The sequence below is a fragment of the Manacus candei genome, unplaced genomic scaffold, assembly GCF_025592945.1.
Source record: "Manacus candei isolate 608988 ecotype Guabito, Panama unplaced genomic scaffold, ASM2559294v1 h1tg000049l, whole genome shotgun sequence".
NCBI lineage: Eukaryota > Metazoa > Chordata > Aves > Passeriformes > Pipridae > Manacus > Manacus candei.
In genome coordinates this window covers 6,248,949-6,270,954 of record NW_026138097.1, presented here as the reverse complement: position 1 = coordinate 6,270,954, position 22,006 = coordinate 6,248,949, and the positions used below count along the sequence as shown (strand labels likewise).

The 22,006-nt window shown below is 38.2% G+C and overlaps 1 protein-coding gene across 1 annotated transcript in view; it reads left to right on the top strand.

Annotated features, from left to right (window-relative positions):
• The window catches only part of TPPP (tubulin polymerization promoting protein), a 73,581-nt gene that overhangs the window by 5,426 nt on the left and 46,149 nt on the right, over window positions 1-22,006 (top strand). Inside the window, exon 2 of the mRNA XM_051798935.1 lies at window positions 8,623-8,877. Within this exon, the coding sequence (XP_051654895.1) occupies window positions 8,627-8,877 (251 nt within the window). The 5' untranslated portion in view covers window positions 8,623-8,626. The remainder of the gene's footprint in view (window positions 1-8,622; window positions 8,878-22,006) is intronic.

Below are 22,006 nucleotides of genomic sequence, written 5' to 3'. Positions count from 1 at the left end.
TCTATGATTGTAGTGGAACCTGTACTCAACTAATCCTAAAGTGATGACAGGTCCAGCGTGTTATTTGGAGCTGTAAATTAACTGTATGGCTAACTACTGTGGAGAGCAGCTGTTGTCATCCGCTCTTGTTGAATCTGTGATTCCCAAGTCTTTTTTTGATGCACCGTGAAAAAAGACCTCATTTAAACAGTTGAGTCTCCTCTTTTGCTGTACTTTAGTTGGTGTTGTATTCCCTTTCTTCTGTGAAGGCTGTTCTAGACACTGACTTGTATCCCTGCCTGTGTGTGAAATTGCAGAATGTTTGTGTCCGAGTTATTCATATACTAGTGACTGCTGTCTGCTTAGGAAGAGTACCTAGTAAGTGGAACCCTCAAATGGAATAGTGGCATAATGGAAAAAAGAATGCATAATAAGAGTTCACCACTGCATATATATTTAGTGGATGCCTGTATTTATACTTTTGTCTTCATAGTTGAAACCTTGTGTGAGTGACATGGTGGTATTACAGTATATTGTAGAGTTAGTGAAGAGTTATTTAGTTAGCGAATTTTCGTGTAGCTTTAAGTGTTGTCCGTGTCTTATGTGAACATGTGTATTTTAAAAGAAAAAAAGTTGTAATAAAACTATTATTGATAAATGTTTGTGTGTCTGTGTACAGGTACTTCATTTATATAAAGAAGTGATATTTTATGAAGTGGTTCTTTGAAATGGAAGAATGTAATTTACTAGGAACTAAACTTAGTTTTGTATGTAAGTGGTGTCATGAAGTAACTAAGTGGATAGCAATAGTTCTTAGAAATAGAACAGTAACAGTAATTTGTCAGCAGTCGAGCTAATCTCAGTGCTCGATAATATGTTTTCTAATTTTGTTCCTTTAATGGCATGTGTAATGGCATTTGTTCACAGTCTGAAATACTGTTTTGCTAAGGAGAAACATTGGACAGCTTGAGTAGCCACCTTTTTTGTTACTCTGTATGTGTTCTCCTGAAGATCTTAATGTAGCTGTATGATCTGACCAGCCTTGCCCTTGTCCACAGTGCTAGATTCACATACATTGTTATGAGAGCTTGAGGTTCAGCCATGCAGTTTCCCATAAAGCCCAGGGAAGCATTTATGTAAGTTAAAATGGGTTTAAATGCAGATAGAGTTGTGTTAGCTTTGCTTGTTTGGCAGTGTTCTCTGCTCATTTGCCTTCTGTGTTATTAGGGAAAATGGATGGCTCTCATTCACTTCAGCGTCATGTGTGGAGGAATATACCCAGAACAGATCTCTGAAGAAAGTGCCTTAACTCTAGTTTCTGCAGGTAGATGTGAAGGAAGCTTTAAGAGCATTGTCTAAAGCATTGCATTTTATTAGGAGGGTGTTGCATTTCTCCATCTGTTTATTCTTTCCCTCAGCTTGAATGTTTATGCAAAAATGTGGGAAAAAAGATTCCAACTGTTGTACTTTGTCTCTGCTGTTTTTATTTGGCATAAATAATTACAGACAGAAAATTAATGAGAATTCCCCTTCAATGCAATTTTGTAACATTTTTAAAACAAGGGAAAGATAGATCAAGTACTAAAATAAACCAGATGCAGGCAGACAAATGCCTTACACAGTTTCATAATGTTATGAATCCAATTCACTCATAAAAATAGCACCTTCTATGCTCATTGAAAAGTTGTTTTCTTTTTTTGCTTGGATTGACTTGAAAGTCCTAAGAAATTTTGGATGGCAACTGTTTGTGGTGCAGTGGATAGGTTTTTACCAACAATGCAGAAGCAGATTCTGATAAAAATTATATCCTAAGCACTTGCATGCTTATCAACACTTGATGGGCAGGAAAGATTAGCAGGAGACTGGAAGGTAAAAACAGGTAACACTTGACATAAAACTACTAGGTTATGTGCCTATGGGCAGAATGCTTTTAGTATGCCAATTTTCTGAAAGCCAGGGACCTGTCAGGTTTAAGACTATCTAGAAAATATATTTAGGAAGGCTGATAGTTTGGCTAGGCTAAGGATCTGAAAATGTAAGTGTGAAGAGGCTCATGCATTTATAAGGGAATGGCATAGAAATAGGAAGCTTATTGAAGCTTATTGTGGTTAAAACAAAAGTAAAATTGTTAATGTTAAAAACACGTGGTTCTTCAGGTCTTTTTGTAATACCAGACTTATCTCAACTTGCTGGCTGTGTTATCTGCCTTGTGAGGGGTCCACTATATCTCTTTTTTGCCTGCTCTATTTCTAATTCTCACTAAATCGGTAGATTCCTCTCTACTGTTTTGTTGAGCATTCATTCAAATGTAATCATATGCATGAGAGATTCTATCTGACTGAATAGAGAATCCCATTTTTCTTGGCCAGCTAAGTAGATGTATAGATGCTATTGCAGATTAATTGGTGATATTTCCCCCCCTTTTGGAAGGTGAGGGTGCAAGCAAGACCAGTTGTATGAAATTTGCCTATCAACTAGGGAATTTTTTGGTCTGAATGCCCATTGTGAAGAGCAAGAGTGTTGTAAAGCCTGCATGCTCATACTCGACTTAAAGACCAGTATAAATAGAACAGAGTGTTTCAAAGATATGTTTTTTAACCTGCTGGTGACATTTTGCAGATAGTAGAGCGATGTCTTTATTTATATTGCTGAGTGGCAAGGATGTTGCAGAAAGACTGAGGAACCTCCATTTTGGATTATATCTTGGTGAATATTTAGGGTACAGCTAGGGTACCATCTCACTCTACACTGTGGCCAAAGCTTTATTCTGACTAAGCAAAGCAGAACCTTGGACTTTGTGTAAAAACGACAGCAAAAGGAATTAAGGAACAGAAGGAAGTCAGGGATATAATTTGTAAATTTTTGCTGTTTAATTGTCTGGGGGATATGGTAGAAGCAATTAAGAAATTAGGGCTACAATTGAGAATCTAAGCAGATAGTGCATTTTAGGGTGTAGAAGCCTTAGGAATTTACACTGCAGACTTTGGATGTTAGCTGGAGGATGACATTGATTCTCAGTGTAAATGTAACTTTGGGGTCTTGTGTAGTCGTGTTGCAAGTTGCAATGGAGCTGGGTGTTATGCCTGAGAAATAAGACTGGCATATGCAAAGGTGAGCATTACTGGAAAGAGTAGATGTTAGTAGTACTATTACTGCATTGCAACTGTGCACTTGTGCTGTCATATCTTTTCTGCAAATTCATCAATCTCAACAATCTCCCAAAGAGAGGTGTGCTTGATGCTTGAATGATTCAGCTGCTAAAAATTTTGAACTGGAACTTTCCCTTAGTTCACAGGACTTTTGACCTTGTTTTAGCCAATTCTTGGTTGATAAATATTCTAAAGAACAAACACGTTTTAAAATAAGCTGCCTCTTTCATTAACATGAATGTATCTGAGACTGTAATAAGTATCTGCTGTAGTGTTCTAGTCTGTTGTGCTGTCTTAAACAATTACACTCATGTAATTTCTGTGGCAGTTAATGCTGCAAGATGGCTTCCATTAAAAGATGTGTTTTAATACTTTTTAATACCTGCTGCAAATGAAAGCAATTCAACTTATATTGGGACACTATATTCTTAGTGTGCTAGTTGCAAGCTAGACAAGGCAGATGAGAAAGTACATGGCATAACCAAAAAAAAAAGCATTCAGATTTTTATATCCTTTTATTTTTTATTTTTTTTTAGAAAAACATCTTCTGGTATGGAGATCCTAAACTGGTTTAATAGATTTGCAGCTAGTGAAACTATATTTGTATTTCCTTTATAGAGTCAGAGGAATGCTGGCTCTTTAGAGCACTCCTTACACTGCTGTACCTGCTTTCTGTGGCTTCAATAATTAAAGCAGTGTAGAGTATGGGTCCCAGGATCCTCATTACGTTCTGAACTCTGGCAGCAAAACAGATATTTCTTCATCCCTCTGCTTTGGTTTCTCTGTGGCATGGCAGTGATGCTAACTTCTCTGACAAATATTGAATTGTCTGCAACTCCTGAGTGGATAAGCCATGAATTAGTTCTTGGGGACAGGGCAGAAAAGGTGCCATGGTGAATTCTGACCAGGTAGGATACATGCATATTCATAGAGTTGCATAAGCTGAAATTGTTGGGAAAAATACTGTAGGTTCTACTAAGTCTTCAGATCATCCTTGTTGGTGCTGATAGATGGATTCTTTTAAGAGCAATTCCCACAAATCTAAATCAAAGCTATACCAGAATTCCTGCAGTATGTTGACACCTGGAGAGGATATGGATAAGCAAAAGAGTGTAAATTAATGCAGTCTTTCAGTAGAGTTTACAGTTGGCTTTGGGCCCATTTATATGTACCTGATATTCTCACAGCTATAGAAAATCGATAACTGCAATTCACAGGAACAATAACTTCTTGTCCCCTCCTTTTTGGGAAGAATTCAGATTAATACATGACTCTAGTGGAGTTTTCCCAGCTGTCTATCTGCAGAGGAGTATACATATTGTAGCCTCTGGCTGAAAGGTAGTTTGATGAAATTAGAAAACTTTTTCTAATGGGTTAGGCATGTGCTGAGAACACAGAGCTGCACTTTCAGTCTCTTTTAGCATGAGTTAGTAATGACATCAGTGACTAACATCAGTTAGTTTGATCCCTGGCTTAATCTCTGTATAATGTGCTGTATTATTTACCTACTGCAGAGTGAGGGGAGGGACAAGAACTGTTTTTTCATGGTACTAAAGGAGTACTGCATGACACAGGCTATAGCAGTTCATAACACATCACCTAATTGTCTAAGTATTCTGTGGGTTTCTGAAACTCCAGGGTTTTTTTGGGACAGTTGTTCTTTTCACAAACCTGCTGAACTCTAGCATTTGCTTATACCCCTTTCTTATAGGGCTGCTTTTGGTGATGTGGACCTGCTAGGTTAGAGCCAGCAGTATTTGGAAAGGACGGGATCGGTGGCTAGTCTCACCTTTCTTCCTTCTGCTGGCTTTGGAAATTAGTATTATCTAATTGTGTACATATTAGACTTTTTGGACGGTGATGAAAGGCATTTTTGGTTAGCTGTAGTTGTTATAGTTGGCATCTACACAGCTCACGCTTCTGAACAGTGGCTTAATTTTGTTTTAGTGAATTTTAGAATTGGTATTTTGGAGTAGTCACTTTCTTTTATCACTATCATCTTACTGTGGCCGTGCAGCAAATTACTGCTAATCTTTACTTCTAGCAGAATCTAGCAAGCGCCTTTTGATCCCTTTATCCAGGAAAAAAGGGTAAAGAAGACTCAAAATGGCATTTGATCTTGAATTTTTGTCAAACAAGTTATTATGTATTTCTATTGGAGAGATCATTTCTCCAATATGGCATGATGTCCTTCCTTGTCTCTAATCACTTAATAAAGTTGAAGGAGCTGCCTCCATTAAAAGTCTGATTTCATATCCTGTGTTGTGCAATTCTTTACCTTCTAATTATAGAATGTTAATGAATATGTTTCCCTTCAAAGTGTGTTGTTTGTGGTGTTAAGAAGGAAAAGTTTAAGCCGAGAGGAGGTCAGTATTTTCATAAATCCAGGTAGCTTCATTTTAGTAAATTTCATGCCATTATGTGGGATTTTAAGAAGTAAACTGTAATTATGATTCAACAAGGTAAGGAATACCCATGATAAATTTTGGCAACCACAACAGAACCCTGGTTTTAATCTATCCTTGACCTTCTGCTTTAGATGGGGAGGATTTCTTTGAAATGAGTCTGCGTTGCATAGCAGGTTTCACCATTCAAAACTGAAGCCTTTTCTGTAGAGTGTGTCTGTTCCCCCTAATCCAGAACTGCTCAAAACACCCCAATACAAAGTTTATTTATTGATGTGTGGGAGAACTAAGTCTGGAAGTGAACTGTCTTTCTCAGCGTGAAATATGTTCCTTTAAGCATTTTTCCTGTAAAAGATACATGCTTATTAGCTACCAAAAGTAAGTAAAAAATATTTTTGATTGATATAGCTATCATATAAAAAACTGTACAAGACAGTAGTATGGACAAAAAGTAGTATCATTTTAAAAATCACACAATTCAGAAAACCATAATTTTTTTGCTTATGATTTGAAATCACTACTTGCTTTTTAAAACATGATTCTACTGTGTTGTGCAAAGTTGAGTTATGGTTCTAGGCAACATGGCACTAAGCAAAATTGGCCAGAAAGACCCGATGGTGGCTAAAGAAAGATTTTGTTCAGGAGATACTTAAAAATGTAGGCACATGGTTATTTTTTCTAATTTCAGATGAGACAGAGTGGCACAGATATTTTCTTGTTTATAGCTTGTAAACTGTGCAATTGCTGTACCTTTCAAAGATATTCTCACTGAGTATAGCTTCTTGAGAGAATTGCTAAGAGCAAGAGGGAGCTATCCCTGAAAATCTCTTGATTTATTTGGCACAAGATAAAATTACCAAATAACACGAGCTGTACATATGTTATTATGGCAAATCTCCACCTTCTTCTGTCCTGTTACTTGTGTACGGTGGAAACTTATGTTTTTAGTATCCTATACACACTTAGCTTTTTGCTGTTCTGTACTCTCTTTCTTTCTCTAGACCGTTAGTGTTAGCTGGGAAAATTTCTGACTCTGTTTTCCAGATCCAGTTGATTTGAAATGGCACAAACTTGGAAGAACCTTCTGCTTTTGGAAGTCAGTCTTCCTTGAAGACAAAAGTACATCATGTACTTCATGATTTTTGATGAAATACTATTTTGTATAGATTGTGCCAGCGATGTTTTTGTTTTCTTCTTTCATTCTCTCCCTACTTTTTTGGTAGCAAATGAATGTGTATAGTCTAATGAAACTGTTTAGTCTAGACTCGACTTCGGTAAAAGTATATCCACCTGTAATATTTGTAGTAACTTACAATTTACTGTGCATGCTTTTTGTTTTCAAGTTTCTGTATTGGGATGCTTTCAGATAAGTTTTTTGAGGTAAAATTGCTGTTCTTTGGAGAGTAGGCAGGGTGCAAAAGAAATAGAAATGGGAATTGGTTACTTTTTTAACTTTTTAATTAACTTGACATTTTCAAACTGGTTTTCCCCCCTTCGTGCTTTTCTTTTTATTTCATAGGTGCACATATAATTCTCAGGCTACAGTTAGTAAATTCCTGTTGCATTAATTTTAATTTAACATTTTGGTTTGTTGGCCAAAACTCACGCTGACAGTGTAAAAAACCCATAAAGATCCCCAGGCTTAAGATATAACAAGGTTTTTAAACATTTACTTGGATGTTTTCAAAATGGGCAATAGTGCTTTGACCGTGCTCCGTTTGCTCTAGCGTAAAGGACAAAGGTCCATTTGTGTATTTTTTATTAAAAGATTCTTTCTAATCACAAAGCTTAACAATAGCTGCTGCATAGCAAGTAGCTATGGTTAGTTCTGTTGTAGTGTGCAGGAAAGGGTATGCTGTGGTTGTTCAAGTGACAGGTTAAACAGTATTGGAAGAGGTAGAATTTTAGAACTTTCCATTGCTGAGGTGTTTGTGTTGATGTATAGTATATAAGCCAAAGGAACTTTTTATCAGATGCAGAAATAAAACCCTAACTAGAAATACATACCAATCTCTGCATATGTTAATCACATCCCATGTACAGCTCGGAGTTTAAAAGAAAGGCCGAAGTAAGTATGGTGGACTTCTTTAATATTTGCCAAATTTCTGATACCTGAAGCACCTCTTTATGGGTTAAAATTTGTAGCAGCACCACAGATGCGAGTCTGGCAACAGTCTGCGTGCAACTGTTGGGACACGCGGACAGTGTACCCTATGCCTAGACTTTTCAGTGCCTCCTACTTCTGCCAAGTGAAGAGTGCATGGGCAGAAGGCAGAGGTTTCTGTGACTTGCTTCTGGCACGTTAGGGTTCTTTTGTTTGTTTATGAAGACACCTGAAAATAGCATTGGTGTTCTGTTGCTCAGTTTTAGGTCTCATTTAAAAGACAAACCTACCCTACATGTACATAGGGTAGTCTGAAAGTTCTTCTCTGCAGTAATGCCATCCCTTCTCAGAGCTCCTGGATGTGTTCCTTCCAAATGAATTCCACAACTGCAGTTCTTTGTGCCTAAACTTGAGAATTGAATGGTTTTGTTAACAAGAGAGCCTTGCCTAAGCATTTCTGAGGCCGCCTTACTTGTTAGTCCTTACATAATATAACATTAATATTTTTGCTACACTTTCAAAATATTTAATTTTTCAGTTAAAAAAAAAAAGCCACAGTCCAGAAAATAAAGGGATGTTTATTCTTCCTTCAGAAAGACAAGTTGATAATAATGCCTACAATGTAAAGGGCATACTTTTATTCAAATCAGTGGAGTGACTGTGGTGATTGCCATTTAAGAAAAAAAAAAGGAAGCAAACGTTCTCTTGTTGGCTGATGCAATGATGGTGAAACTAGGTTTGTGCTCGATTTTGGAACGTTCTTTCCCTATCTTTTTTTTTAATATACTAGAATTTTTTCTACATGGGCAGAGAGTTACCTAGTTCTATGTTTAGACTGATGTTTGGTGATAGAGGGCAGTGAGTTCTTGCTAACTTTATAGACCATTTATTTTGTATACGTTGTGACATGACTGTAGCATGTAGATTGACAGAAAGTAAATTAGTGCAAATTAATGTAATGAGTTTACCCTCCTCCTCTTTGTAGCACAATGGCTGACAAATCAACCAAGCCAGCAAAACGCTTATCCACCGATTCAACCAACTCTCATGAGGGAGCTACGGCAGGAGAAATAAGTGCTCTGGAAGAGGCCTTCAGAAAATTTGCTGTCCATGGTGATACGAGAGCCACAGGAAAAGAAATGCACGGGAAGAACTGGTCAAAGCTGTGTAAAGACTGTCATGTGATAGATGGGAAGAACGTAACAACCACAGATGTTGACATCGTCTTCAGTAAAATCAAGTAAGTGCTTTTCTGCCGTAATTTCCTTGTCTCCCCCACATTTTGTAGATATCATCTAAATTTACCTTCTGTTGCTTACAGATGTTGTGAGACACTGTTTGTCATTGTCAAAATTGATCTCTTTCATGTTCCTTTACAAAATTTTATTGCTTTGTCTGAAGATATGACTTTCAGCTTATGACCTGCTATTTTAAATTGACTGTAGTTTCACAGGTGTTATACTATACAAGCAGGTATGGTGTGATCAGGACAAATGCAGGCTATTCCAAGAAACTGCAGTAAGTGCTGTCGGTGTTTTCTGAAGGATATCTGAATGAAGTCAGGATGATCTTGCCAAAGCTTGGCCTCAGAGGACTGAGGCTAAAGTGGAATATGTGCTAAAAGTCAATATTCTAGCAAGAGTCCTGATGTCCAGCACAACGCTAACGCAAATTTGAAGTGTAGGGCTATGCCAAGCTGATGGTGAATTTTGATGGAGACCGATGGCTGTGATGAATTGATTAGGATTGTCTTTGTGGTCTATACTTATTCTTGTGACCAGACTGGCGCCTTAGTGAATCTTTCTCTGCAACCTGAAAACCTAGGCAAGCTTGGTCAGAAACTCATCAAATCTAAGAGAAGATATTAATCTGTTCTGGCATATTCTGTATGAAGCCCAAATAATTTTTCTAGTTTTGTTTTATATGTAAAATTGGATTATTTTTACCTTCCCTGTTCCCCTGTTATCTGATATAATAATCTTGTCTTTTTTGCTTTTTGTTACCACAGTAGCTGTTTAAATTGTCTCACACCTCATTGTGTTGAGGGTCATGCTTTTTAAAGGAGTCCCTTAATTGTACTTGTAGCTTGTAGTAACACTTACTTGGCTTGTGCTCTCAACTGTGTTGTAGTGCTGGGGAGGATATGGAAACTGAACTGCTTACAAGGGTAGTTGGAAAATCTTGCTACAATCACTGGCCCTTTTGAGTGCATCAAAGCGGAGAAAGGCAGAGAAGAAAAGACAGTCTTGGAAATTGTCCAGTGTAACATACACAGAATGACTTATTTGATTGATTTCTTTCTTTGTTTCTTTTCTCCTTGGGGATCTTATCTAGGCAATTGAAGACACTATATATGCACATTCTTATTCAGTAAGAATGTGTCTTGTATCAGTCCACTTTCACTTTGAGACAGTACTCATATTTTCTTGGAAGTTGTGTTGCTGGAATTAGATATACTATGAGTGAACTGGTTTATTTGAAATGCATGTTTAGGCTGTAGAGTTTTGTTTCTTTCTTGATCTATGATAGGCAGCGTTGGCATTTATTTTCAAATATTCTTTGACTTTCATCAGCTTAAGAATTTGTCTTATTATTTCCTTTAATGATAGATACGATCTTAGTGCTATTTTCTCAAATCAGCTTCTGGGCACGCTAGTGATAAGACAACTCCATGATATAGCATTAAAAATGTGCAACATTAGCAGATAGAAAGAAGTATTGGTTTTTGTGACTGTTGGGGTAGAAGGAATCCAGTCCTGTTTCACAGGAGTGAGTTCTGAGGTGGCAGGTGCCTGAGGCTCCAGGGAAATGTCAACATATGTCCTTGCTGCTGTTCAGCAGTCTCAACTCAGATCTGGGCTTCTTGTCTCTGTCTCTGGGGAGAGTGCTAGCTCAGCAGTTTCTCAGACCTCTCTTACTGTCTCGTAAGATGGACTTCAGCCTGGGATTCTTATGGTCAGTGAGATGGGGCTGGTGGATTTTGGCAGTTGTAGTCTGGCCAGTGAACACAACAAAGACAAGAAGATGTGTTTGTCAAACCCAACTACAATTGCCATTTAGCATTGTGTTAAAACTTCCATACCTATTTTCTGTTGGTTCTTATCAACAGGGTTTGTTATCTAGCCAGCTTGTTGCCGTGGAATTTTGGTGCTGAAAAAAAATCTCCAGAGCATTTAATTAGGGGTGAGATAAGAAAGGGTTTATTTTGCCAAGGCTAAGATGTTACAAGACGCGGGCAGGCTGTGCCTGAGATGTTACATTTTATAATACCATCCATCCAATCCCAGATGTGTCCACCCTGTGGCCTTTACTCTGGACCACCCTGGATCCACCCCCTGAGAATTGATTCCGGGGGCTTTCGGGACCCCCTGTTCATCCCATCTTCGTCTCCCTCAGAGCACAAAGGGTACATAGTTGCCTAATTCTTGACCGTATTCTGTGGTTTAGGCCCTGATATGCTGTTCTGCCAACAATCTAGGCCTTGCCTTGACAAAAGACTAAACATTTCTACTGGTTTCAGGAGTAGGATTGATATAGGGAGCATAGAATGGGGTAAGAGGGTTAAGGAATGTGTAAACAAGGGTGCTAAAGGGAAAGGGACAAGGGACAAAGAAGGGGGGAATTGCTGCTTTTAAAACCTACTTACAAAACTTATAAGGCTTACCAATATTAGAAAAATAAAAAACCATTAGGGGCTTAAGGCATCAAGCTGTACTTGGAGTTTAAGACAATGGCATTTGTTGTTCAGACACTAGAAAATAATTAATCTAGTAGAAATTCTTTTGGTTTATGAGTTACTGTGTATAAAGCCCACTTTTGTCTTGCTAACTTTCCCAGTCTTTATTTATTATTATGCTACAGATACTGGCAAAATAGGTAGGAACTACATGTTGCTGATAGCCAGGGTAAAGTAACAAGGAAATTAATAAGAGATATGTTTACCTAAGAGCTACTGAAAGATAATGTTGTATTCTCTGATTGGTAACTTTCTCTGCTCCAGGAGAGATTTTATCTCTGAAGTAATGAACATTTTTGTAGACTTAACACCCCCTCTCCAGCTCCGCCAAAGCAGGTGAACAAAACTTCTGAAACTTTTGAGCAGTCCTTGATACTTCTTCAAAGCTGTGTCTGTCTTTCAGAGATTAGTTAAGTTTAATGTTGTTCTAAAACTTGAAAAAATTCCAGTGAGCCTTTGGTACAAATAAGAAAAGAAGTGTTTTCCTTCTGTGTGAGGATGTCAGGTCAGGCTGAAATGTAATTTGTCTATTTATCTTGCATAAAAGGTCCACTGAAACCTTCATGTAAGCACAACATTTATATGTACTTCAGGATAAGAAGAACAAATGCAAAGAATCCACAGTAATACACATGAAAGAATTATTGCTAGAACTGCAGTCTTTGGTAAGAAAACATGCAAACTGGGTGATCTCTTCCCTCACTGCAAGGATTTTTGTTTAACAGTAATTTGTAAGTTCTTAAGGGTCTCATAAATCCTTTGAATTTAGTGGATTGTAATATAAGTTGTTGTTTGTTAAAAATTGATTTAATAGATTCTTTTTCCGCCTAATTTTTTTCTTTTCTATTTTAAAAACTTTCTACTGTCAACACAGAAAATACAAGAAGTGAAGCAACAACGAATTTTGCAATGGAATTACTTGAAATGAAAAGCTACTTGTGAGAGTAGCCACATGTATGAATATTTATAATTTGCATCCCTAGAGAGCAGAGAAAATACACCTACATTTATGCCAGATATTTGGATTGCATTAATACAGTTGGGATAGACTGCAGTGTCTGTAATAAGTAGAAGAGTAATTTATTTTTTTTTAGGTTATAAAACATACAGTAAAGACATCTCTTACAATATTGCTAACTTTCTATGCATGTTGCACCTGGAAAAGCAAAAGAAATTGTGAAGAGTGAATTACAAAGTTCTGCCATATCTTATAGAATGAAATCTGTAAAAAAATGCAGCAACAAAAGTGTACATTACTGTAAATGTAATTTTGCAGGAACTTTTTTTGTAGTTTCACATTCAACACTTGAGATGATGTACTCCTTCCTTTGTATGTTCATTGGACTTCATACAACAGTAACACTGGTTGCAGGGTAGATTTTAATTTCAGAGCAGTTACTTGCTTAAAGTTATGTAAAAATCTCTTTTGCTGATTGGTACCAGGATAACTCTTTCTCTTTAAATGGCGAAAATGAAGCAACCTCTTCTCTGAAAATCCTGCTCATATGATTGTTAAAAAAAAGCCTGAAAATACTTTCTAGGAAACTTTTAACTGGTCCATATATTTACTGCCATACTTGAAGACAAGGATAAGTCACAGTTATATTCTATGAGAATGGAAGTTTTCATAAATTGCTGTATCTGAAGTTTGCATGACAGTGCCGAAAGTGGTACTCCCACTTTTTTTTGTAATGATAATATCTTCAATTTCCCTGTAGCTCAGGTTTCTGCTAAAATATAGGGGTTTAGTATAAATATCTTAGTAATATTAGATCATTCTAAACATTGATTTTTCACATACTATCTGAACGTTATATAGACATCTTTCTTTTATATTTTGCAAATGAAGAGTGATAATGCCATCTGGGCCTACTGAGTTTAGAAGCATGTAGACATGCAATAGCATTTGAAAATTCATGGGTCTCAAGAAAGTGGGTATTCCATGGATATGTTTTTAGTAGCTGAAACAAGTACCTGCCTTCTTGGAAAATTTCTTCATTAACTAACCGTTTTTTTTCTGATATTCTTCCAGAGTTGCAAAAATTTGTAGGCTGTTTGTTTTGTATTGTGCTTGCAGAGTGCAAATATGGATTTAGTGAATCTTGTTGCCTTGGAGAAAGCAGGTACGTTGGTGACACGGGAGAAGGGCACTGAAGGATTCTGTATTTGGTATGAAAAGCAACACGTGGCTGAATTCTTCTTATTCTAGCAAGACAGTGAGACACAACAGTCTAAGAACTTTGGGATTTTTGTATTAAGGAAAGCAGAATACCCAAAAATAATAGATGCTACGGATCTCTGACTAGCATTCCAGCGTGTTGCCTTAGGAACTTAAATTTCTTTGTTTAGTGGGGTCAACAACTGCTCTGGGAAATTTGATATGTTAGCTATGCCATACACATACTCCACTTGTTGTATATAGTGAACATGGTAATAGTAATAGCCCTGATATAAATACCTCTGCTCTTATTTTAGAAGTGTTACCACTCAGCACTGCAAGAATATGTTTTAAGCACTGCCATAAAACTGCTGATTCTATGACATTATTAGATAGAAAAATAAAAATATTTCTGTTTATACTGGCATGTTACTATGGTTGCAGGCAGGACTGGATGACGTCACGCTTTGGATCCATTGTGAGCATTTATTTAGGTAGTTGTCTCCATGGAAACATTTGTTTGTTTTGATGTTACTATGTGTTAAATTTTAAACAAATTTTTGTGGTTCTATACTGCATTGTTATTGAAGACTAGTTAAGCTACAGAAGCTTTGTAAATATACCTTACTCCCTACCCTCTAAAATATTCTTGGTAAAAGATCAAGTGAAAGCATAATTGTCCTCTGAAATTCCATTAATAGTTCCTGATTGTTTTCTTTGTTCCTTTGACATGTTTTCTTGTTGCTGAGGAAGCCATGTATTCTAAAGGCCAGAAAACTCTCCTCCATCTTTTTGAGTAAGAAAGGTTTTGTTCCCATGGAGAATCATCACAACACACTGTATTGTGCCCTGACTTTTGAGCAGTCCCACCCGTCTGTCCTCACAATGTCTTGCACACTTAGCTGCTTAGCCTGGTTCCCACAGCCTGGATCAGTGAGATCTCTACAGGAGTGCTTCCACCTGAGACCAGCTGGGCCTTAATTCAGCAGTAGTTCACTATTGCTGCAAGACTGTGGAAGAATTGAAATGGATGTTTGCTCTGAGAAGCTGGCAAGAAAACTGTTGGCAGGAATGGTACATGCTTTCCCTATTTGTCAATTGTAATGTAATTGTTGTCTTTTCATTGTATTGAACAATTGTAATACTTCTTGCTTTCTTAATATATTTGAAAGGATAAGTACTTTGACACCTGAGCTCATTCAAAACAAATATCTGTCCAAATATCACGTTTCTCTGAAGTAAATTGTTTTTAGCAGAGATTTTACTGAAGCCTTTCTTAAATTTTTTAAATATGTAAATAGGTATGAAGTGGTCTTTATAAATAAAGGAAGCACATAGTAGTTTTGAGATGCTCTTCTCCCCCTTCTGTCAAGAGGCATAAATTCTAAACTGAAACAGTGATTGCATATGAGAAGGAAGATGGTTTTAAATTCACTTGCTGTTACACAGGTTTGTTTTGTGCATGTGTAACGGGTGAATTCTGTACCCCTAATGATGTATGCTAATTTTGATTTTGAAAACATTGTTTTTTGTGAGCAGACATCGCATGAAAACCTATAGATACAGTGGTGGGCGATTCATTTCCCAGCTGATATAGAATGCTGCATGATGTTATACACAGTGCTATATATAGCTGCTTGCTTGATATTTGCCACAGTTTGTAGCATATTCCACTCGTGTGCTACAAGAACTTCTAGTGGGTTAAAGTAGAAGTAGGTCTTCTTGAGTTTTTTTGCAGGTCAGCCTTATTTAAATCATATTGCACCATTATTTAAAAATACCTGTTTTTCATTTATAAAAGCAGCCATGTGAAATCTGTGTTAGTTTTACTGATTAACAAGCAAGTGTTTTCTAGAATGTTAAATATCACTGTAGACTTTGATCTCATGGATTGAAGTAGATGATGATAAAGGTGTAGAGGATGAGGCAGCCTTGTCTGCAGCAACCAGGTCACTGCAGAGTTTAAGATCATTAGATTAACAGCAGAATTACAAACCTGAACTTCAGAAGGGCAGATCTCAGCCTGTTGAGTTTCTCATTGGAAACTGCACTGGAGAGCGGAGGCACCCAGGAGGAGCAGGTTGATCTTCAAGGCATCTTCATCAGAGCACAAGAACAATCCATTGCCATGTGCAGGAAGTCAAGCAGGCATGGCAGTGGGTTATCGTGGATATACATGGAGCTTCTGACAGAGCTCAACCACAAGAAGGACGTACGCAAGAGGTGGAAGCAGGGAGAGCCTATGTGGGAGGAATATAGCCCATGCATGAAGAGACTGCATGAGGAAAGCCAAGGTTCATGCCAGTCAGTATAACTTCAGTCCCCATGGAGGTTGTGAAGAAAATCCTTTTGGAAATCCTTTCTCAATACGCAAAGGACAAGAAGCCAGTGTGGATTTGCCAAGGACAAGTCATGCCTGATTGACCTAATTTCTTTCTCTGTGAAATGACTGGCACTGTGGGTAAAGGGATGTAGTGTACAGTGATTATGGCAAGGACTTGACCCCAGTCACATCATCACAAAATTGGTGATATATGGGCTGGAGAGCAGGTCAACAGTCTTAAGAGGCACCTCTGGAGGTGGTGATGTCAGTGTCACAGTTTAACAACAACTGGCAAATAAACACCCCACAGCCACTCACTCATCTCCCTAACGTGGGATGGAGAAGAGAATCAGAAGAGTAAAAGTGAAAAAAACTCATGGGTTGGGAGAAAGACAGTTCAATAGGAAAAGCAAATATTGCTCACACAAGCAAAGCAAGACAAGGAATTCATTCATCGCTTCCCATTGGCAGGCAGGTGTTCAGCCATCCCCAGGACACTAGGGCTCTATCACATGAAACAGTGACCTGGGAAGACAAACACCATCACTCTGAACATCCTCTCCTTTCTCCTTCCCCAGGCTTATATGCTGAGCATAATGTCGTATGGTATGGAATCAGTTGGGGTCAGGTGTCCTGGCTGTGTCCCTTCCCAGCTCCCTGTGCACCCCCAGCCTCCTTGCTGGAGGAACAGTGGGAGAAGCAGAAAAGGCCTTGGCTCTGTGTAAGTGCTGCTCAGTAACAAAAACATCTCTGTATTATCAACACTGTTTTCAGTACAAGTCCAAACCAGTTCTTTGTACTAGTCACTGTGAAGAAAATAAACTCTACTCCAGCCAAAACCAGAACAGATGAACAAACCTTTGAATGTGAGGTGACAACAGTCCTTGCATTGAGTGAGTTTTAGTACCAAGGAAGGATAGCTGCATAAGTCAGTGAGTAGCTAGCAGGTCTAGGGAAGGGATCCTTCCCTTCAGCTTGGGCTGGTGAGACGGTGTCTAGAGTGCTGTGCCCAGTCTGGGGATGCCCAGTGCAAGAAAGATACCGATACACTGGAACAATCCCAGTGCAGGGCCACCAAGATGGTCAGGGGCCTGGTCATGGTGTATGGTGACTTGTGGAAGAAAAATAATGAAGTTTCTCTATGTTCCTGTGTAGGCAATAGAAATTAACTTGTTCTGAAGTTAGAGAATTTTATAGGAAAAAAGTGTGTTTATATGTATGTTATTTGACTCCTGAAATACAGACATGAGCTAGAAATCCTCCATCTGGTAAAGAGGATTAATATATTATAACTGTTGTAATTAAGATATATTTAATCTGCCTATGTGTATTAAGCTACTAAAAGAATTAAGATGTTGTCTGCTTAGAATGTGATGCTGGTGAATGTTATCTAGAAGTTTAGGAGGTCTATTTTATGACTGAATTGGAACAAGTCTCATTACTGAATGGTTGTAACGTTAAATTCAAGAAGGATTCAACAACATCCCAGCTTAAAAAAGAGAATGTGAATTTGTACTGTCTTCCCTTCTCTGTTGTGTCTTCACCAGCAATAAGAATGTAAGACTTCTCCTCAGAGAAGTGTTAATACATTGTTTTCAACTTTGTGGAAGGCTGTGGTAATCAGGCTGTTAGGCTTGGGAGCTAATCTTGGAGAGTAGGAAAGAAAAGGGGCCCTTGTAAATGCCAAGTGGGCAACACCTGATCTGCCCTTAGGGCTGGGCACTACATGGTCTTGATGGAGTTAGACCTGGGCCAGGCAGGTTTGACATATTAATTTGAATTTGTTGCTGGAAGTGATGTCACATACAAGGCACCTTCTTGATATCTTTCGCTCTGACTCTGACTGGACTCCTGGCTGATGAGAAGGTTTAGGTGCTGTATATAGAGTTCGGACTTGCAGTTTTAAATGACCTGAGTGGTGTTACTGGGAACCACTCCTTTGAAAGTCATCGCCAGGATTAATGAACTACTTTCTGGCTTTATCGAAGTGGAGTTGCTTATCACTTTCTTCTGTGTATGTGTCTGTGCATGTGCTAAAATGAAGGAACATGAATGAAACCCCAGTTTTTCTTTGAACCTTGATCTCTCTTTCTGACTTTGTGCAGATTTTTACTGCATGTGTATGTATTCCCATGAACTTAAAACCAAAATAAATATAGTTGTGGTATGGAGCTCTGGTATAATCCCTCCTCCCCTCAAAAGGAAAACCTTTCCCTTTGAGATTTTTTTCCCCCCATTTTATAGTCAGCTTTAGGTTCTCATTTTTGCAAAGGTTGTAGATGACCTTGCTAAGATTACAAGTGTTGGTGCTGATTATGAAGGATCTCAGAACATGCTAATTACATAAAGAAATCTCCATGGCAACTTTTTCTAGGAAGATATGCTGTTAGATGCCAAAGTTTTATGGCTGAAGGAGCAAATATAGGAAACCATTCACCTTCAATGAGGAAGGATGACTACAGTTGGCAGAGTGTAGACAGGAATACTGTGGCTAAGATGTGTACTCTTCTGGTGAAGAGTAACAAGAGCACCTCACCTCCTGCCTATCGCCAGCATTTTCAAGAGTGCAGACGCTCTCAGCACTGGTTACTAAAAAGACACAGTGCCTCAGGCAGGAAGGGAAAGTTTCTGTACTATTTTATTTGTGCCTGATATTTGTAATTCAGGCACAGAAACCTCAGAAAACCTAACTGCAGGGTTTAGCATCAAGGCAGTAAGTTTCTGCCTAAGCTGTGGAACCTGAATCAAACCTGAATCTTTGTGAGTGGTGGCAAGCAGTGGAAAATATCCTCAGGCAAAATTGTTTCAGTGGAGCCACGAGTTCATTGTGAAAACCAATGCACTCCATGTGTGTTTTGAACGTTTGATATTCCTGGAGTCCAGTAGCTTTTCTTGCTGCTTTTACTTCCCAGTACTTGGTTCTGGAGATCCTTTTGGGAATGGTGCCATGTTCTGCGCAGAGTCGCGCGGCACACAGGTATTGAGAGCTTGGCAGGGGCTGTGCTGGCTGCTGAAAGGAGAACTGCAAGTGTGTGGTGCTGCACTGACCTGCTTGTCCAGCCCTTTGCATTGTGCAAGGTGGATGCTCCAGCTTCCTTGGCATTCACTTGGTGCTTCCAACTATGTGCTTTGTAAAAGGGATGGCAATGCACGGTGACAGCAATTGGAGAACACTACCTTAGCAGCACCGAATCGTCTTCCTTCTTCTTTGCCTCACCTTTGTTCTGGAAGGAAAAGTCCTGAAAGTGTGGGAAATCTTGTATTCTTACACTGTTAGCTTATTTTCATGATTGTAGCACTAGCTTCATAGGATACTCACAAAAGCAAAAAGCTTTCTAGAGTTCTCCTTCTGTGGGCAGAAACAGAATACTGTAAAGAAAAGGACCACCATAATCTGTTGAGTAGGAGTTAGTCCTGCAGACCTGTTCATCTCTTTGTTTCTGCTGATACAGCAGAGCATTGTACCACTCAGTGCGATTTATGATCATGGGCACCAGCAGCTGCAGAACAGTGGTAATCTCTGGCACCAGGCTGTGACTGTCATGACACATGACAGCACTTGCTTCATTGCCCAGATGTCTTGGGTCTTTATTCTATGTCCTCCAGTTGCAAATAGTGTTTAAAAATAAAAGCAAGCTAACAAATTGTTATTGTGCTGTCAATGGCTGTAGGTTTTTTATGCTATATAAAAGATGCAACTGATAGCTTTTATATAATTATAATACTTTGTACAAGATAAGTTGCTTTTCTTTCAGTTAACAACAGATAATACAGTGATACTGTAACATGATAGTTCATTACATCACAACTGAAAAATTAGTATGAGAAAACAAGATGGGTCTGTGCTTATTGTCTGGAATCTCACTCAGTTATACAAGATCTCCAGATAAACTCATTGCAATTCCCAGTCCAGTACCAATTAACCCTGGATTTGTCTGCTTCATGATATTCAAGTGTTTGTTACTCAGTGTGGGGTGATGTTTGTTAAGCTTCTGAATGGAATTGGCAGTGCTGAGAATGGAGAGTTTATCTGACCCAGACCAGTGTGAGAGTAATATAAGAGGCTACTGATGAGAGGATCATAGAGGAGAGGGTGGCAGCTCTTATCATCATATGCAGCCTGTATTTCACAAAAATGCGTTGTGTGTGTTCGCTTCTGCAAGAACAAGCCTCTATGGCATGGGTTAGCTTAAAAGTAATGACTGCAGTGTTTATCATTCCTCTCCAATCACTCCCCTATGCACAGCAACTGCTACTGCTACAGCCTCAGCTAGGTTGTGTCACTAGGGGAACATAAGGAACTCTGTTTTGAAACTCCTTATGTGCAGTTTTCCTGCGACTCAATTTGAAACAGGTAGTAACCTTTCTTCCAAATTTAGGTTGTTTACATTTTCTTCCTGTGATGCATGCTGTATGGAAATAGATGCCTGGAGCAGTTGTAATCCAGTGGAGATCAGCATGTGTCATACTGTTCTCATTTGGAACGGTGTCAATGGAAGATTTTGTAGGTTTGTAAGCATTGATTAGTGTTTACAGTTCTACAATGAGTGTCTAGAGGAGGACGTTTTACGTGATTTTTTGGGTGCTTTTTTTTTTTAGCAGAAGAAATTAACAGGTGAGTTGATATTCTTAAAAGAGCCAATAGATAGGAAAAGTGAGAAAAAGGGAGTAATTTGGCATTTATAGGTTTTGATTTTTTTTTTAGTCCAAAGTGCTTTGTAAGTTGATATATAGGTTTCAAGCCTAAGAGAAAAATAGGAGAAGGTACTGAAAGATAGCTATGGTGAAAGAAAATATATATCCCATATGGCAACTGATAGCCACTCTATTAAGTGATAGTTTTGTGTATATCCAGAAATAAGGAATTTTGATTCTAGGTGTCAAATGTGATTTGAGCTTAGGACATTTTTAATGCTAATAATTAAAGATAATGAGTGGTGTGAATGCAAATCTGAGGTCAATGGCTGTAATCTGATTAGATTTTTGCTCCCAGTAAGTCCTGGTACTAGTTTAAGAAGAACAGTGAAGAGTATTCAGTTTAGTAATTCCTTGAAGGGATCAATGCATTTGCCGTATGTTTCAGCAGTTCATCCTTTATTAATAAAATATAAGTAACATGGTTTGTTGTCTAAGATTTCATAGTAAAAATGAATAGAAATTATTTCCTTACTTTTACAGAAAAATTGGAACTGTGGTTTCCACTTTCCAGACAGGTTACTTTTCTTCCATCACTTCACCTCAGCTGAGAGTACTGGAAAAGCTTTACATTATGCTGAAGTGGAAAACTGCTGAACTAAAATGCACAGAGCTAGTTTGATCTTCTTTTTTTTTTTTTCCCAAGACATCAGACTGTGACCCTACTGGGTCTCCTCTAATCAGATGAAGAAAGGTATAGAAAGGATACTGGGCAGTTAAATAAACTCCTTCTGTACTGATAAGGTGAGCACTGTGTGCTGATTTAACAGTCTGGTTTTGTTTGATCTGCAAATCCAGCTGACTGCAACTTCAGTCAACATTTGGCATTTTGAACAGTTTGTCTGGTTTTGATAATTCCTTTTCTGATGAAGTTCTGTGTTCTGTGCCCAAGAACAGAGTATCTCATGCATGCTTGGGAGATTGTTTCTTTTATTCTCATTTTAGATGCTACATTGTGTCACCCAGTCATTGGCTATTTTATATTCTAGTTTTACATCTTCAAGTACTAATCTGTGAAAGGCACAGTGCAGATGGACAGTGAAGTGACCGTCACCTGAGGTAAACAGTAGAGGTATATAAGAGCTATCAGACTTCAGAACTACCCATAGAGAACTGGATTTCTTTAATGTTAGAGACACTGACTTGATGTTATCTAATGTGACATTTGCACTTTTTGAAAGTTTTTCAACTTCATTCGTCAAAGCCTTGAGATGAAGAAGATGACAAGATATACTTTCTGAAGAAAGTTGTCCAAATAACTTACGCCAAGTGTTGATTAGATTCCTATATGTGCTTGCTTCAAATATAATCTCCTAATCTTGGAGAAGTCATTTGCTGAACAGCACAGCTTCTGCAAGATACGTGATGATTTTTAGAGGAGTTACTGTATTGACTAACCTCTCAACAGCATTATTCATTGTCATAAGCTGTTGTTTAAGAAAATGAAGCATATAGAG